Genomic DNA, 19,781 nt, shown 5'->3' with positions numbered 1-19,781 from the left:
AATGTGTTTAACAAACCAGGATTCAAATTTCAATGTATGTAACAATCTATGATTCTTATTACAATGACACAGGAAAGACTATACTCTGGTGACACAGGAAAAAAATTACACTATGATGACACAGCAAAGAATACTTACTCTGGTAACACATGAAATAATTTATACTCTTGTGACACAGTTAAGAATTTATATAGCTGATATACCTTTCTATATCTTCCTTTTGGATGTAAACAACTCTTTACAGCATGTTGCCATTCATTTTCTTTTGCCGAATCACTAAATATATATGCTTGATTGCTCAAATCAAGCTCTTGAAACCTGTCAAAAAAATTAAATACCAGTTTATAACTATGTTTAGAATAAGTGATAAAGAATTCGTGGTCAACCTACCAAAAACTGTAAATTTGGAAATTTTGCAAGGCCTTCATTTATAATAATGTGCATGATGCAACTGGTTGGGTATTACAATAAAAGGAACTCACATTCTGATATCTGATACACTTATATACTTATATATGTATGCAGAGTTTTCTGAAATTGCAATAATTTAACTGGCCTTTTTGGGCATTTTTAAATAAATGCATTAATTTCTGATTTTCCAGTAAGCAAACTTCAGGTTACTGCACTAAATACACACTCACATAGATCACTTATTAGGAAAATGCAATTAATTGTTTTATATATGTGTTAATGTAATGAACAAACATGTATCTTGGAAACAGGAAGTAGATAAGTAATAGATCTAAAACAAAGTTTCCAATCTAATTAAAATTAAATCTCTGCACTTGCTCGTCGTTGTTTATATGTCAGAGCGCAGATTTAATTTTAATTAGATTGCGATTTTTCACACAGGGAATAGCTTACCAATATGAAGATTGATATGCATTATTCAGATCTGTTTATTAGTCCCTACGAAAATTGCAACAAAAATGTAACAAATGCTCCACATTAAATGTGCCTACCCTATAGCATAAATATCTGGAGGTTCTAGGTCTACTTGTAACCACTGAGCTATCGATATTGGCGGGGACTGGCCATTTGTATTCCAAGTTCCAACAAATATTCTGTAAAATAGAAAATAGTTCAGATAAGGCATCAAAATGTTTTGCATAACAAAGCAATGAATACTGGAAGAGAATTTCTGTACAAGAAAATTATCTGCATGATATAAAAAATATCTGACTCAGTAAATATTATTTAGTATATAGTAGTTAAGGTTGTAGTAATTCAATGGACAGACCAAGTAGAATAAATATAACTTAAACTTTAAAGACTGTATAACATTTCATGAAACAAAGTTTTGATAGATGATCTAAGAAATTATAAAATGGACCTTCTTGGTCTACATAGTAGGTAAACAAGAACCTCAACAAAAAACTTGTGACTATGGAAGAGGTCATTGCTACAGTAAACGTCATATTTAAAATCAAAATTAGAACATGCTATTCAGAAATATACTTTATAGATATTTTCTGTATAAACTTACTTTAATTTTGATATATCTGTAAACTCAACCTCCCTTTCATTCATCATGTATTTGACTATTGTCTCTCTAGCACTGACTGGTTTAGCACCAGATTCAGTTGAAGGTTCTGAGGAACCCAGTCCCAACATTTTCTGGACATCTGGAAATTCACTACTTCCACCAAAGCTATCAAAATAAAGTCAACAATTACTAATACAAATGTGGGAGGTATTATTAAACATTTTTTTCATTAATTTATTTATATACACCAGGTTAAAACACATTTCTTCAATCAATAGCAATTTTTAAGTTGTTCCCCTCTAATTGTAATTTTTTTTATCACTGTATTTGTATTCCCTTATTACATGTGACCTGTATGTTTTTGATTTTTTTTTATGAAATCACATCACTTTGCCATATTACAAAAAGTGATAATAAGAATGAGAAGATCAAAATTGAATTGATTAAAATAAAAAATCTAAATCTTAGAAAGAAAATAATTAAGTAATCATATTTTGTGATATTATTGTAACAAAATGGGGGTTCCTTGAAATGGAACTTGTTTTCCCTAAAATTGTGTGATGATGTTGTTAAAACCTTACCGTTAAATGACTGTGTTTATTTTATATTTCTTGTACAACTTTGTGTAAACATTGTTAACTTTTTATTATTCTTAACGTCCATGTTTTTTACTATCGGAACAGCTGTGAATTGTTTACTTCATTTTAAGTACACCAATGACGTCATAACCTAATTTTTCTATGACGTCGGCTCTGGGTTTGGTAATTTAGGTAAATGGTAAGCGGAAATGGTAAGCCGAAATGGTAAATGTTAAACCATTTTGGTAATGGTCTACCAAAGTATAAATACAGTGGAGTAAGCCAAAAAGGCTTCAGTACGACTTTACCCTGGGCAAGTAACACACGCTAATTCCAAGCGATTTAAATATACATGTACCGAAACCATTTACCAGACTAAGTAATAACCAGACCATTTATGTGGGCTTGTTCGTTCCATAACAAGTTGTATTTAGAGAATAACTTTTCGAGAGAAACGTTGTCTTTTAACATTGAATTCGACTTACCATTTGCCGATTACCAAACTATAGTTAGTAGACTTTCGGAATATATTAATATTTCCGCTATCCATTTTCTTTGCGATATTCTAATAAAGTGTGGTATTTATTTGTTAGACTAGAATACTGTGAAATTATTTAATATGTGTACGCATAACCATTGTTGATATTTAATACATCTTAAAGTAAATACAAGTTGATTTTTATTTAACGAGTCTGTTATTCTTACAAAAACCTAAACGGAACCAAACTAAGATCTATCAGAATACTACAACGTACCACAAAACCTATACAGAACCAACTGTAGATCTACCGGAATACCACAAAGTACCACGATACCAGAGAACCACGCTACCAAAGAAGGGTCGCCAGTTATAACTTCAGTTCATATATACTTATCCATGTTATAAAACATATTCTTATAGCAAAACACTAAGGATTACACATTTATAGTTTAACATCAAAGCCTGACCGCTCGGTTTTCGTTACATTATTATTAGTATTTCAAGTTTCATTCTAGTTTTTTTTATTTGTGGAATACTTCTAGCATCAATGATAAGTTTGCGTCTTAACACTATTTTTGTTTTGTATTCCACCAGATGATGATCTTTCAAAACTAAATGTGAGAGGTGCCCCTAGAATGAAGAATAACATACTCATCAATATCTAACTCATCTAAGGACTGTTTACTGGCCGCCTTTCTCAGGGGATCCAACTCTGACAGGTCTGTAATTCTCTGTGAAATCGGCTCCTTCATGTTCCTTGGTCTGTCGGGTACAGGAGGAGGCAAACTCTGTCCATTTCTAATATGTACAGCTCTCATCCTCCTAGGTGGCGCTACTGGTAAACTAGGAGGCTTTGTCAGTGCTTAAAAGGAGTTAATAGCATATATAACTAACATTTATATATTTTTACATTTTTTAAAAGCTATTTCACAGGAAATTTATTATGAATGTCTTGGATATATGAAGCTTTAAACAATATTTCTTCTGTGTAACTTGAACATAAAATATAATTGAAAAAGTAAAAAGTTTTACAAAACACAATACATTTGTCTAAAGCAGATATTAACATGATAAACATGATAAAGGATTAGTAAAATCTTTTACAAGTGAATTTTGTGGCAAGTATGTATCAATCTAGCCTATTTCATATAGTTTTAAAACCAACTACAAAAACAAATGTCAATTCCTGTAAATTCAGAAATTCAGAACTGTTTATGTGTGTTTATTATTGCAATTCTAACCAAAAAAGTTAGATGAAAGATTTAAAGTTTTCAGGAAAATCTGCATTCAGGTAATGTATCTGATATCAAGTTCTTATTATTGTGATACTCATCAAGTACCATTATTAGCATTATTTAAAACCTCTAAATAATTTCTGAATTTACAGTTAGTAATGATTAAAGAGGACTTCAGTGTAAATCTACAACTCAATTTTCTTCAATGTTTTCCAATCAAATGGAAATACGCTCGCTTGCACCTCAGCTGTTCAAAATTAAATGGGTAAAAATGAAATTCAAAAGCCTATAATCATTACATATGATTTACTTCATTGTTTGAATATCTGTGGCTAAATATGAATAGAAAAGTTGACACTATTCTGCTTTTAGTTATAAATACCAGTACAGTATCTCTTTGGAACAGCTGAAGTGCAAATGAGACTAAATAACAGATTTTTTTTTTGTCTGTCTCATGCTGAAAATAATTGAAACAAAAAAGTAAATAGCAAACAAAATCCTTAAATTTTCAAATAAATTGTAATTCTTGTTTAAAAAGAAATCTAACTGTTTTGGGAAAGGACATTTCCCCATTACAATGATTACCTGAGGCAACACTAAACATTGAACTGAAGGTATGGGCTTTAGGGGAAAAGGTATTAGTATGTGCTACAGAAGATCTGCATCCTGAAAACAATAGTTAAAATATTTCAATTAATTACAACAATAAAAGATATTAATATTAATTGCAAAGGCAGAAGGCAAAACAAATTAGCTGTTTAGTAAGACAACAGATTCCAAGAAAAAGATGTCAGATTTTAAGTTTTACTTATCTAAAATATTAAGGAGGCTCGAGGGTATAAAAATTTCAGAAAAAAAATAAACATTTGTTTTTTCATAACAAATTTATTTATTACTTTATTAGTTGTTACTTCGTATGGTACAAAAATCATTAAAAAAATCAATTTGTTTTGGCCCCAGATGACTTTTAAAATGTATGTATCATTATAAAAAGTTCCAAATTATCTCCCTTTGGTGCAAAAATGTCATTTTTTTTGGCATTAAAATTGAAATATCTTTTTTAAGTCATTGGTGACCTATATTTTTATTATTATTTTCAAATAAGCTGTACTAAAACTAAACTATTGTAAAATTTTAGCGATTTCTGTAATTAAGTTCTTTTTTTATTTCGATATTACCTATTTTTCTCCTATTAGTTCAACAGAAAAAAAGTACTTTTACATAAGTGAATGGTTCTTTCAAAGGCAGATTGTGATCGTAAATGAACGGTGACCCCATTTTTTAATTTTATTTTTCTATTACTGTAAGTATAAGTTAAAGTTCATTTGTAAAAAAATGTAGCGAAATCCTATATTAAGAAAAAAATTTGATTTAGACCCGCGAGCCCCCTTAACCCTTTAACCCCCAATCCCGCCTGTAGGCGTGATGGCGACAACCATTATTTGATGGCCCGTATGACCCTCCATACTTTTTTTGAACTGCCCCAACTGAACTGTCATGATAGCAGGGACTTCAACCAAGCAGTTCATGGTCCATCAACTCTTCTCAGATGTCTGTTCATGAAAATTTGGCACTTTGAAAGCCGTTTAAGAGTTCAAAATCGTAAAAACACAAAAAGTAGCCAAAATCAGGTGGGGGTGGGCATCTTTTGATGGCCACTACGTAACTGGAAGTAACTGTTGGTAAAAACTATTATCATATATGCATGCATAAGTGGTATAGGAACACAACGAGGTATAATATGGCCAATAGGAATCTAGTCTGTAAAATCTAGGTCACCATTTTGTCAAAAATCCATAAAAATGGACATTTAGGCAGACTTGACTTGACAATAATAATTCCCAAGCAAGACACTGAAGTCCAATATACTCCCAGCTAGCATGAATGGACTACTGTAACTATAGGGTAATACTTGAATGACAAAAAAACAGTCTTGTCAGTGTTCACCTCTCAAGGTCGTTTTGAAATCGGAAAATAGACGGAAAATTACCATTTTTCACTGGGGGTGGGTTTAAACCCACGAGAAAATATTCAACCTCCCACCCTACCCCCAACCCATGCCATCCGCCCCCAAATCCCAATAAGTAGTTTAATAGATAAGCATCAGTTACAGCATCAGGAGTTTGCTCATTTGCATATAATTTGCCTGATTATAAAATGCCTTATTTTCCAAAAATGTCTTGGGGGCGAATGAGTTAATGAAACATATTTCAGTATGCATTACTACACTCAAAAGGGATGAATTTGAAAAAAATTGTTGTTGGTGGTGATCCATTGGTTATAAGTGATGAGAGGTGGAACTATTTCATGCATGTTCAGGGCTAGAAACACTAGATGCACTAAACCAGTCTAATTGGCTTGAAAAATGGTTCGTTCTCAAAGATAGGAAAGTTTTGAAAACAACCAGAAAATATTGGCAAGTTGTGCAGACTAAGATTTTTTTTGTAGAGCCACCCTGGATTTTTTGCAAGAGTTGAGATATTTAATCTTACTGAGAGTGTAACACTCTTGTCTCTTAATATCAAGAATCAGGTTGCACATATTTTCCTATTTCAAATCCTGCTATATATTATAAAAATAAGCATTTTCCAAGTTAGCAAACAAAATCAAGGTATATATTTTAAGAATTCTAAGAGAAACCTAAGACTGACACCATTATAAACAGAATTTATTAGCTTAGATAGGGTTATTCCAAATTATTTGACTGAAACAAACACAATATTATTGCTTATTCTTATAATTTCATGGGTACCAATTTTCACAGATCGAAGAAAAATTGTATGTTCATGAATATTTTATTTCATGGGTTTGTCAAAGTCTTTAAAAATTGATACTTCAACAAACACTTAAGTTCATAATTTTCCACACAAAATTGGTACCCTACAAACAATTATGAATCCATAGTATATCCATGCTCCTTTACTCTTATCTTTTATAAATACATCAGATATAAACAAATTTATACAGTAACATTGTAAAATAAGTGAAAACTAATGCATATCAAAGCATATTTAGCATTTAAAAATAAAATCAATTTATACTGGGTAAACTGCAAACAGAAAGATCTCCCAATGTTCTTGTAAATTAAAAATACGGAAAAACAAAAGCTGATTAGGAAACGTTAAATCATTTAATAAAATTATTATGCAAGCTATTAAATATTGAAGGAATATACATGTATTACAATGTATAGCATTTGTAAACTAAATTTTGAAGGAAGCATTAAACCTGATATTTCCCACAATGATTAAGGTTTGTTACCTCTAAAATACTTGTTCAGGTTTTTCTCACTTTGCAATATTGTGATTAAACTAGGTATGTATAAACCTGAAATAGTTTTTATTAAGGACTTTTTAAATTAAACAGATAATAAATTGCTTGGCTGAGCGCAGCTGGATACAATGGCAGATGTCCAACCCTGAAAAGTTGAGGCCAAAATTGACACAGTATTCATGCATGATACAGGTCGGAATTTGGATTGTAACTGAATTTGACCCATACAGACTATCCGTAGTGAAAGAACTTCAAATTGGTTATATAATTTTAAATTTATATTAATTTCTTTTGCTTTTGTGCAATACACTATACTGATGCGAATTGACCCCCTTTGGATTACCTCCCTTACACTGCTTTTAAATTGTCTCAATTGTCCTTTAACCAGAAAAAAACTTGTTTTTCCCCCTAATTACTAAATGGTTTGAGCCATAACCCCCAAAGTAAATCCTAACCATCCCTTTGTAGTATGGAAACTTGTGGTATAATTTCAGAGAGATTATTGCCTGGAAACTACAAAAATGCTCATTAAGGCCCCTTTTGTTGCCCCTAATTCCTAAACAGTTGGGACCATAACCTCGAAAATCAATCCCAATCTTTCTTTAGTGGTTATAAACCTTGTCTTAAAACTTTACTGATTTCTATTTACTTATACTAAAGTTATTATCTGGAAACCATCTGTCTTTGGATGACGCTAAAATTAGGCATTTCATAAACCAAGAACTCCTTATAATTTTGTACTAACTCTAGTCTATTAATTTGAGACAATAGATTTTGTAATATTAGATTAAGTGAATATACATCATTACAAACAAATGTGTAGTTAGTAAGTAACATTCATTTTGAAATAAAAGTACAAATAGAATTTTTTTTAAAACCAATCAAGATGTCACTCTTTTTAACAATATGCAATAATTTGAAGCGATGATGGCCATACATATATGCTAAATGATATATTAAAACAGCCTCATTAAATACAACTTTATAAATTATTCTAATAAACATGGAATAACCCTATAGATGCATGATAGTGAAAGCCAAACAACCAAGAAAAAAGTAAAGGGCAATAACTCTAGTTAGTAGAAGCCAGAGTGACTACACACACCACAACATTGACAAACCTTCTGCCTTTTTCATTTGGTTATTTTTTACAAAGGGATCAAACACATCCTTGGCAAATGGATTGTCGTTTTGTCTATTGTAATTCTCTAACCAAGCAAAAGTTGGAGGATTACCAAATGCTACTATGTTAGAATACACTGAAATTGAACAATCAATACAAAACATAAAATAAATATACTATTATCGTGTTTGTCAAAGCTTATAAATATTTGAAATGCACTTAAAAGCTTAAAAATAATATAAGGGACTATATAGATGGTTTAAAATGTATAACTCTTTCTTTTCATAAATGTGACAGAGACTTCTCTGATGAAAAAAAAATGAATTTATTCTAAACAAAATGATAGACTAGATAAACTGGCGTGATTTCTGTCAAAGTGAGCCTTTGTTTTTGGATAACCCATCAATTATTACATTCAAAATCAAAGGTAATGCTTTGAGGTACATCACATTTATAATGCATTTATAATTTGACTATTTAAAGTAAATGAAGATAAAAATACACAATTGTCTTTTTTGTGAGAAAAAAATAGGAATTTACACATTAAGATGCCTAGCCTGTTTTAATGACTATTACTGACTAAAATGCTAAGTCTTTCAATATGTATCATGAAATTTAACAATCTACGAAACATGATACTTTAAAAGTTTTGCATTCTGTAATGACAAAATAAATTGTGTGTATATGTAAGTCTTAAATTTTAATATGCTTAATGTTGAAGAAATATTCTTTTTAATTTCTGTAATCTGAAATGAGAAAAATTGAACCCCCCCCCCCAATTTTTTTTTCACCTCCCCCTTTCCCGTATTCCAAAAATGATCTCAATTCAAACAAGAGTGCACACACTGAAATGTCTCGCCTTCTTTACTAATCATTGATATTATGTTGATAGTCCTAAGTATAAAGCTTTATTACAACTGTCACATAAACTTAACATTAACCAAGATAGCTTAACAAAGACCAATGAGGTCAAGGTCAGATGAACCATGCCAGGCAGATATGTACAGCTAACAAAGCTTCCATACAACAAATATAGTACTACTTATAGTTTAAGAAAAATAGACCAAAACACAAAAACTTAACACTGTGCAATGAACAGTGCAATTGGGGTCATGGTCAAATAAAACCTGTGGGACTGACATATAGATCATAATATATTTCCATACACCAAATACAGTTGACCTTTGGCATATAATATTATATATAAAAAGACCAAAACTTAAAAACTTAACTTTGACCACTGAACCATGAAAATGAGGTCAAGGTCAGATGACATCTGCCCGCTAGACATCTACACCTTACAATCATTCCATACAACAAATATAGTAGACATATTGCATAAAGTATGAGAAAAACAGATCAAAACACAAAAACTTAACTATAACCACTGAACCATGAAAATGAGGTCAAGGTCAGATGACATCTGCCAGTTGGACATGTACACCTTCCATACACCAAATGTACTAGCCCTATTGCTTATAGTATCTGAGATATGGACTTGACCACCAAAACTTAACCTTGTTCACTGATCCATGAAATGAGGTCGAGGTCAAGTGAAATCTGTCTGACGGGCATGAGGACCTTGCAAGGTACGCACATACCAAATATAGTTATCCTATTACTTATAATAAGAGAGAATTCAACATTACAAAAATTCTGAACTTTTTTTTCAAGTGGTCACTGAACCATGAAAATGAGGTCAAGGACATTGGACATGTGACTGACGGAAACTTCATAACATGAGGCATCTATATACAAAGTATGAAGCATCCAGGTCTTTCACCTTCTAAAATATAAACCTTTTAAGAAGTTAGCTAACACCGCCGCCATAGCCGCCGCCACCGGATCATTATCCATATGTCAAGCTTTCTGCAACAAAAGTTGCAGGCTCGACAAAAACTACTCATTTAAATACATCATAAAATATTAAGATATAAAATGTCATACAGTCATGGTTAAATTTAATATTAATTAATAGTAACTTCTAAAACCAGATGCTCCGCAGGGGTTGAACCCTGAACGGTTGGGGCAAGTATGGACACAACATTCAAGCTGGATTCAGCTCTAAATTTGGATTGTGATTAAATAGTTGACACAGCATAGGTTTCTGACACAGAATGAATGTGTTCTAATGAACTTAAAATTTTTGTTTTCTCTTAGAGCAATTCACTATGCTGTTGAATATGAATCCTCTCAAAAAAATGTTTGAAGAAATTTTCTTTTTTATTTATGAAATTTCAAATGAGAAAAATTGAACCCAATTTTTTTAATCACATCCCCCTTTCCCTTATTCCAAAACTAATCTCAATTAAAATTTCTAATGGAGTTTGCAACAATAACTACTCATTTAAATACATCATAAAATATTAAGATATAAAATGTCATACAGTCATGGTTAAATTTAATATTAATTAATAGTAACTTCTAAAACCAGATGCTCCGCAGGGGTTGAACCCTGAACGGTTGGGGCAAGTATGGACACAACATTCAAGCTGGATTCAGCTCTAAATTTGGATTGTGATTAAATAGTTGACACAGCATAGGTTTCTGACACAGAATGAATGTGTTCTAATGAACTTAAAATTTTTGTTTTCTCTTAGAGCAATTCACTATGCTGTTGAATATGAATCCTCTCAAAAAAATGTTTGAAGAAATTTTCTTTTTTATTTATGAAATTTCAAATGAGAAAAATTGAACCCAATTTTTTTAATCACATCCCCCTTTCCCTTATTCCAAAACTAATCTCAATTAAAATTTCTAAAGGAGTTTGCAACAATAACTACTCATTTAAATACATCATAAAATATTAAGATGTAAAAAAACTGCTTGTTATCACTGAATGGTAAAGATTATTTTAATTTATCAGTTGGTAGTAAAAAGTGAATATACATTGTATATTGTATATAACAAAGATTTAAGTTGATTCTGGACAAAGAAAGATAACTCCAATTAAAAAAAATTCTTGGTATTGCACAATATTTTGCAATTAGATATTTCTTGCTTACTATTCTGGACAAAGAAAGATAACTCTAATTAAAAAAAAATTAGCTATTTCACAATATTGTGCAATTAGATATTTCTTGCCATTGTGCAATGCTGTGCAATTGAAAAGACTTGCTATTGCACAATACTTAATATAATAATTTTAGATCCTGATTTGGACCAACTTGAAAACTGGGCCCATAATAAAAAATCTAAGTACATTTTTGGATTCAGCATATCAAAGAACCCCAAGATTTCAATTTTTGTTAAAATCAGACTAAGTTTAATTTTGGACCCTTTGGACTTTAGTGTAGACCAATTTGAAAACAGGACCAAAAATGAAGAATCTACATACACAGTTAGATTTGGTATATCAAAGAACCCCATTTATTCAACTTTTGATGAAATCAAACAAAGTTTAATTTTGGACCCCGATTTGGACCAACTTGAAAACTGGGCCAATTATCAAGAATCTAAGTACATTTTTAGATTCAGCATATCAAAGAACCTAACTGATTCATTTTTTGTCAAAATCAAACTAAGTTTAATTTTGGACCCTTTGGACCTTATTGTAGACCAATTTGAAAACGGGACCAAAAGTTAAGAATCTACATACACAGTCATGACAGTTAGATTCGGCATATCAAAGAACCCCAATTATTCAATTTGGATGAAATCAAACAAAGTTTAATTTTGGACCCTTTGGGCCCCTTATTCTGTTGGGACCAAAACTCCCAAAATCAATACCAACCTTCCTTTTATGGTCATAAACCTTGTGTTTAAATTTCATAGATTTCTATTTACTTATACTAACGTTATGGTGCGAAAACCAAGAAAAATGCTTATTTGGGTCCCTTTTTGGCCCCTAATTCCTAAACTGTTGGGACCTAAACTCCCAAAATCAATACCAACCTTCCTTTTGTAGTCATTAACATTGTGTTTAAATTTCATTGATTTCTATTTACTTAAACTAAAGTTATTGTGCGAACACCAAGAATAATGCTTATTTGGGCCCTTTTTTGGCCCCTAATTCCTAAACTGTTGAAACCAAAACTCCCAAAATCAATCCCAACCGTTCTTTTGTGGTCATAAACCTTGTGTCAAAATTTCATAGATTTCTATTAACCTAAACTAAAGTTATAGTGCGAAAACCAAGAAAATGCTTATTTGGGCCCTTTTTGGCCCCTAATTCCTAAAATGTTGGGACCAAAACTCCCAAAATCAATACCAACCTTCCTTTTGTGGTCATAAACCTTGTGTTAAAATTTCATAGATTTCCATTCACTTTTACTAAAGTTAGAGTGCGAAAACTAAAAGTATTCGGACGACGATGACGACGACGATGCAGACGACGACGCCAACGTGATAGCAATATACGACGAAAAAATTTTCAAATTTTGCGGTCGTATAAAAATAAATGGTGAATGTGTCCAAAGGGACACAGATGCCCCCCCCCTAGCATACTTAAGTCTTGCATTCTGTAATGACAAAATAAGTTGTGTGTATATGTAAGTCTTAAGTCATTTACAATAAAATATGTCTACTTTTTTTTTAACTGGAATAAGTTGATATGTACTTTAAAAAAAAAATCATTTCAAATTCACTAAATAAGTATGCCTGTTCAAAGCAATAAACCTACATTTATAAGCATGTGACTGTTATGTTTTAGCTGTTGGATAGGCATGCTTCATTGGATTGGATTGTTTGGTTTATTTTTAGATCACATTAAATCAATTCTTTATTTTTAGCTGATGGATTGGCATGCTTGATCCGATTGGCTAATTTGGTTGAAATTTTTACCACAAATCGATATATAAAATGACAAATCCATGCCAATCATTACCTGATTGAGCTCTTGTCAATTCTTCCAGAAATGTTGCTGTTGATGTGTGGTCTGGTAGTACAAGCTGGGCATTTATAAATTTAGACTTCAAATGCAAGACATAAAAATCTAAAAGAATAAAATTGTATTATTATAATTTGCTGCAAAATGTATGTTGTAAACATGTACAATGTAAAACATCTTTTGAGTAAAGGCTTTAATCAGATCTATTTGGTACAAAACTATGTGCAAAAAAAAATGGTCAAATATGTCAAGTTTAACATATTTATGTTGTCAGCAAAAGAGACATTTCTGCACTAAAGTGTCCAGATTATATGAAATGGTTCATTTAATATCAAGAAAGTTTACATAATTTTGAAAGTCTTGAATAATATCAATATTTTTTTCTTAAATGCAGGAGATCTTCTTTTCCGTAAATCAGCTCTAGTGTTTTATATCTAAGTGAGATATTATACACATTTCAATTTTTATCACAGCAGATTAAAATCTGATAATTTGATAACAAATTTACACTTAATCATCTGTCATAATAGAAAATCAAAGTCAAACTAAATTTGTACCATACCTTTCTTCTGGCTTATGTCTGGAACCTCTGAAAAAAAAATTAACAATGCAATTATTCAAAATGTTATATCAGGGAGTTAAATTTTCATGGTTAAATCTGAAACAATAGCTTTCCTGTAAAGAAAACAGCTTGACAATCAGTCAATTTTAAGTGGTTTATTTTCAAAGATATAACAAAAGTTAAAAACTTGCTAAATTCAGAAAACAAATGTGTTTGTGTAGCTGATAGTTGAAGAACATTAGTGACGCTTAAAAGAAATAATGACACTTTTAGAAGTGTAAGTTTGATAAGTAAGTTTGAATAACCTAGCGGCTAGCCTCTTAAAATAATATCAATCATGTTCACTGTTAATAACTCAAAATGCCAACATACCTTTAAATCTTTCATGAAAGAAAACAAAACATGTTGTACTCTATAAACTTAAATTCATAGAGTGCTGCATGCATTTATCATTGGGATTGTTGCCCCACTGATAAAAATTCAGATAAACTTTTCCAATTCTATGATTAAATGTTGCATAAAACTAAAAATTCAAAGTGCAGGCTTTCATTTCTAAGTAAACCTATCATATTCTAATTATAGCAATTTCGCAATAATAACAAGTTTGCAATTATTTTTTTTTAATTTACAGTATGACTATATGTAGTAGAAGTAAATACACAACTTTCAAATATGAGGCTTAGCTTAATATCTGTTTTGGGGGATTTTTTTTCTTATTTACAGTATTTTGTTTCATTCTGTACATACATGTAGTGAACACTATATACATTGTAGTTGAGTAGAACACTTATCTTTTAAAACAATCTCAAAATGACAATTATTTCTTTACACATGCATTGAATACTATTGTTGGGAACAACACGATCTGATAATACAATCTCAAAATGACAATGATTTCTGAAATACATTTTACCTGAAACTGTCCTTAAGTCTGCATCTACAGGTACAACTTTATCTATATCTAGGTCATTTATAGAAGGATTTGGGAATTTATTCACACTAAAAATAAATAATCTGAAAAACAAATAACACTATATAATATTTTCCACGAAATACCATGTACATTTAATTGATTTAAATCAGGTGAATACATATCTCACAATAAATATCCTGCAACCAATCAATTGATATTTAAGTCTATTTTTTATTTAAATATTGGTAACAGAAGATACTAATTGATATCTAAAAATTAGAAAAAGAAACTTAAATAGCTCTGTATGATATATTTTATGTGTACATGTAATCCTTTTTAGAGCTGTAAACAGATTAGGAAGGAGGGGGAAATCAAGAAAATATTAAAATCCACTTAACAGTGTATAAAACTTAATTTTTAAAATCAATTATTTAAGTGATTTTAAAGATGTGGTTTCAAATTATAACACCATTTAAGGGGATTTTCCATTTTTTTCCCCAATAATTTGATAAGTGACACCAAAATAAATCACTTGTAGTACAACTTGAAGTTGTAGTAGTTTTACAGTCTAATTGTAAATTTCTTCTTTTAGTACAAACTTATTTTAAATATTGTGTATTTCACTGTTGGTCTTTTTTATTTTCTTGTAAATTAATATGTTAAAAAGTATGCCTAAAATACATTTTACCTTAAAATGTAAACAAAAACATCTAGCAACACATAATAATCAACAGCTGGCTTATAATTACTATAGTAAGTGTAGGATAAAAGATCAATACACACACAGTGGGAAACACTTTGTCACTAAAGACACCATTCAATCTGAATATCAATTCATAACATTATTTTTTTCCAATAAATATTCTTATAACCTTGACCAGTTAAACCAGAAAATCATATAAATTTACCTCAAGCCTTTACCATGATTACAACTGAAGTGTTAACTAATTTCATACCTATAATTATCTCCATCATCTACATGTACATGTATATCAATTAAATCAAAATCAATCATATTATGTACTTTGTTCAACCTATTTTTAATTTACTTTACATTATGTTTGAAATTTGTACTGTAATTATTCCGCTCATTTTGGCCGCCATGATTGGCAAATAAAATATTTGTTTGTTGTTTGTTTGCTTGTTTACATATGTTCCAGACCGTATGAGTATTTGGACCGTACGCGTACGGTCTGACTAATATTAAAAAGTTGGTCAAGTTTATTAGATACAAATGCATATAGTAGATCAACATAACTTAACTATCAAATTAATATAAAAAGTTGAATTGTAATTGAAACAAAAACTTTATATTTAAACTTGTTTTTAATTCACGCTAATTCAATATGCTAATCTCTCTTGTATTAAGCATGTCGATCAGTAGTACATTAATTGTATTATGAACGCTGAAATTGAAGATATCGGTAGAAAAACATAAAGTGGGAGTTCAATTGTTTTAGAATATTTAGCAACTTTACCAAAAAATGCAAATGCAAAAGAACATGCATGAACTGCATACATGAAAATGCTAAAAATATTACGTTACTTGAATTGTGTCACCTTGGGCGAGAGTACCAAAATAGGATTCAGATATACAAGCAAACAAATACCTAATTTCAATTGTTTGTTTGTTCATTTTATCTATCTAATTGTAACAAATTATCAATAACAATTTGTAAAACTAAAAATAAAGATTGTTTCAATTTAACCCATATGATCGAATAACATGACTGTATGGTCAGATCGTACTGGACCGTACGCGTATACTCATACGGTCTGACCGTAAGCGTATGGTCGGACCGTATGAGTATACGTATACGGTCCGGACCGTACGCGTACGGTCCAAATACTCATATGGTCTGGAACACATATATAGACTGAATAAATATTCGCCTCTGTCTTTCTGTTATTTGTGTTACTGGGTAGGTGCTGTCTCATTGACACCGGTACAGTATATATATATATATATATATATATATATATAAGTACGTCTGAGTCAGTGACAACTCTACAACAGATGTATCCATCGGATCGCCATCAATGATGGTGATACATGGCTGTGTACATAATGTATATACAACTCGTCTAAACATCTAGATTAAAACTGACGTGGAAAGGTAACACACGGCCAGCGAAAGCTCTTTTTTTGAGAGCCCAGGTGGTCGTGTGGTCTAGCGGGATGGCTGCAGTGCAGGCGATTTGGTGTCACGATATCACAGTAGCATGGGTTCGAATCCCGGCGAGGGAAGAACCAAAAATTTGCAAAAGCAAATTTACAGATCTAACATTGTTGGGTTGATGTTTAGACGAGTTGTATATATATATATATGTAAAGTCTCTGAATGATTGTATAATAAAAACTATAACACAAATTCCCATACGTTTCGGCCATTACGGCCTTCTTCTTTATATATATTTAAGTTACAGTGAATGTTTATAATAAGGGAATTTTGTTTCTCCTTTTCTTGAATTTCTCAGGATTTCTCAGGACTTCTCTGCTCTTATAGAATTTTTAATTGTCTCTACTTTGCAGATGTATTAACTAATAAATTAAGTGTTATTTCATTGACAATTACTATGGTTAATTATAATAATGCTAATTTTTACAAACTTCAAGAGGATTAGCTGAATAAGTACATTCACTTTTCTCCCTTGACTACCTCAAGGTTAACATCACTTCCAATGTATCAATCAAAATTCTAAATAACCAAAACAGCATTATAATGATATATAAAACAAGATGGCACACATGCATGACATGTACACTTAAAATGTCTGGTCTTCTTGACTTGGATATTATGTTGATAGTCCTAAATATAATATAAAGCTTTACTACAACTATCACATAAACTTAACATGATCCAAGAAAATAAGTTCAAGGTTATCTACACATACACCATACATACATGTACACCTTGCTATCATTCAATACACTAAATATAGTTGACCCATTGCTTATAGTTTCTAAGAGACTTAACCAAGAAAACTTAACACATTGACCAATGAACCATGCAAATGAGGTCAAGGTCAGATGCACCATGCCATGCAGACATGTACAGCTTACAATCCTTCCATTCAACAAATTTTGTTGACCTTTTGCTTATAGTTTAAGAAAAATAGACCAAAACACAAAATCTTAACACTGAGCATTTGCATGGTTCATTGGTCAATGTGTTAAGTTTTCTTGGTTAAGTCTGTTTCTCAGAAACTATAAATTGAGGGCAAGGTCAAATAAAACCTGCGAGACTGACATGTACATCATAAAATATTACCAACAACAAATATAGTAGACCTATTGCATAAAGAATTAGAAAAAAAGACCAAAACTCAAAAACTTAACTTTGACCATTGAACAACGAAAATGAGGTCAAGCCTTAAGGTCATATGCCATCTGCAAGTTGGACAAGTACACCTTACCATTATACCATACACAAAATATAGTTTACTTATTGCATACAGTATAACAATCAAACAGCTGAATAGCTCTGAGGGGAAAGATGGCCCTTGGTTCTATTTTTGTTTTTGAGGGGGGGGGGGGGGGGGTATCTTTTGATAGTCTTCATATAAAGAATGAAAAAAAGAACAGCTAGATCATGTAGAAAGGTTGACAATATTGATTATTGAAATTAAAGTTGATAGTTAATTATCTAAAATTCAACTGAATTCTGTCATTTAACAACAACTACAATATTTTTGGAAATCTTAATTGTGTACCACTGAACTGCAGGCTAGGGCCATTTTCCATTTTTTGTGACAGTACTCCAAGATTTTTATTTTTTTTCTTAAAAAAGTTAGGACTGAAAAATCTATTCAGTTTTAAATTTCCATTGATAAAGTTTCCAGTTACAACTCTCATCACAGGGATACAGGTATTAATAAAAAAAAAAACAATATGATTGATGTAAACTGTGTGAAGCTTGTTTCCAGATCCTACATTTTGAAATATTTGTAAATTTCATGAATAAATAGGTTGAACTACAAAATGCAACATTTTTAATTATTTTTTTTTTACCAAGTACAATGATTATGTTGGTACACAAAATTTAGTTTTAATGGAAGACTACTAATCGTATACTAAATGTCACATTTCAGAGTGGCGAAAAGTGTCAGTCCTGAGGATTTTACCACCAAAATTTGGCATAGGACTGACACAATTTTAGTATTTTTCAATAGAATTAATAGTGAGGACCTACAGATTTTCTTCAAGGACCACCAGGAAAAAGAAGATTTTGCGATCTCTGACATTTTAAGTGTTCAGATACATTAGCTTTTATCTTAGTGGATAATTACTCATCAATTGAGGTGCTCCTGAATTGGAGGAAGATACTCAAAACATATTTTACAGAAAAATGAAAAAAATCTTTCTCTCCCCACTCTCATGTATCCCCATCGCCTTTGTTTACTTTGAAAGTTGTTGACCTACAAATTAAAGTATTGCATGTTGATGTTTGAATCATTTACAACAAACATAATTATGTTTAAATTTAACAAATACCAATTAAGGGCAATTTTTAATTAGTGCACAAACTCTGAGAATGATTTAAATAACCAGTGAAAGATATCCCTGCTTCTGGATAGTGTGGCATTCCAACAATGACGTCACTATAAAATATAATGTAGGTTGGATACATTCAAAATATCTCGTCATACTGATTTTTATGGATTGGAAAAGAAACGTAAATGGTGTAAAAGAGAGCTCAAGATACGATAATTTCGGGAGAAACAGAGGGGAAATGTGTAAAAAAGTGTATAAAGTCAATCTATTAGTTTGTGTGTCTCCTTCTCATCAATCTCAGTAAGATTTGTTGGGGGTTTTCCACAGCATAAAAACAAAATGAATGACGTGAGGGGATGTCACTCTGTTCAACCGCATAGGGGATTGACAGCTTGAAGCCATATTTCCCCAAAAACCGTCCAAACTGTAACACAAAAATTGACTATAATAATTGAACCATGAAAATGAGATCAAGTTCAGATGATACCTGCCAGTTTGTTTTGAGATTGTGACACAGTGATGACTGCTGGACCATTATTTAGACTATTTTACCTATTATGTTTGTTTTGTTGACGCATCTTGTAAATATAATAGAATTTGATGCAACTGTCACACAAATGAGATGCTTAGCGCTATAAAACCAGGTTCAATCCACCATTTTCTACATTTAAAAATGCCTCTACCAAGTCAGGAATATGACAGTTGTTGTCACATTCATTTGATGTATGATTTATCATTTGATTTTTGCCATTTTATTAGGGACTTTCCATTTTGAATTTTCCTCCGAGTTCAGTATTTTTGTGATTT

The 19,781-nt window shown here is 31.1% G+C and overlaps 1 protein-coding gene across 3 annotated transcripts in view; it reads right to left on the bottom strand.

Moving 5' to 3' along the window:
- Positions 1–19,781, bottom strand: part of LOC139490779 (inositol polyphosphate 5-phosphatase OCRL-like) — a 51,426-nt gene that overhangs the window by 28,495 nt on the left and 3,150 nt on the right. For 2 of the 3 annotated variants that reach the window (XM_071277769.1, XM_071277770.1), the window contains exons 3-10: positions 14,480–14,580; positions 13,567–13,593; positions 13,002–13,109; positions 8,175–8,312; positions 3,197–3,407; positions 1,487–1,651; positions 963–1,064; positions 204–318 (exon numbers count right to left, since the gene is read on the bottom strand). In XM_071277769.1, coding sequence (XP_071133870.1) covers positions 204–318; positions 963–1,064; positions 1,487–1,651; positions 3,197–3,407; positions 8,175–8,312; positions 13,002–13,109; positions 13,567–13,593; positions 14,480–14,580 — 967 coding nt within the window. The remainder of the gene's footprint in view (positions 1–203; positions 319–962; positions 1,065–1,486; positions 1,652–3,196; positions 3,408–8,174; positions 8,313–13,001; positions 13,110–13,566; positions 13,594–14,479; positions 14,581–19,781) is intronic. The other variant, XM_071277771.1, reaches the window with a different exon arrangement.

The sequence above is a fragment of the Mytilus edulis genome, chromosome 10 (genome assembly GCF_963676685.1).
Source record: "Mytilus edulis chromosome 10, xbMytEdul2.2, whole genome shotgun sequence".
NCBI classification, from domain to species: Eukaryota; Metazoa; Mollusca; class Bivalvia; order Mytilida; family Mytilidae; genus Mytilus; species Mytilus edulis.
Note: the sequence above shows the minus strand (reverse complement) of the source record. Positions and strands in the feature narration are given on the sequence as shown.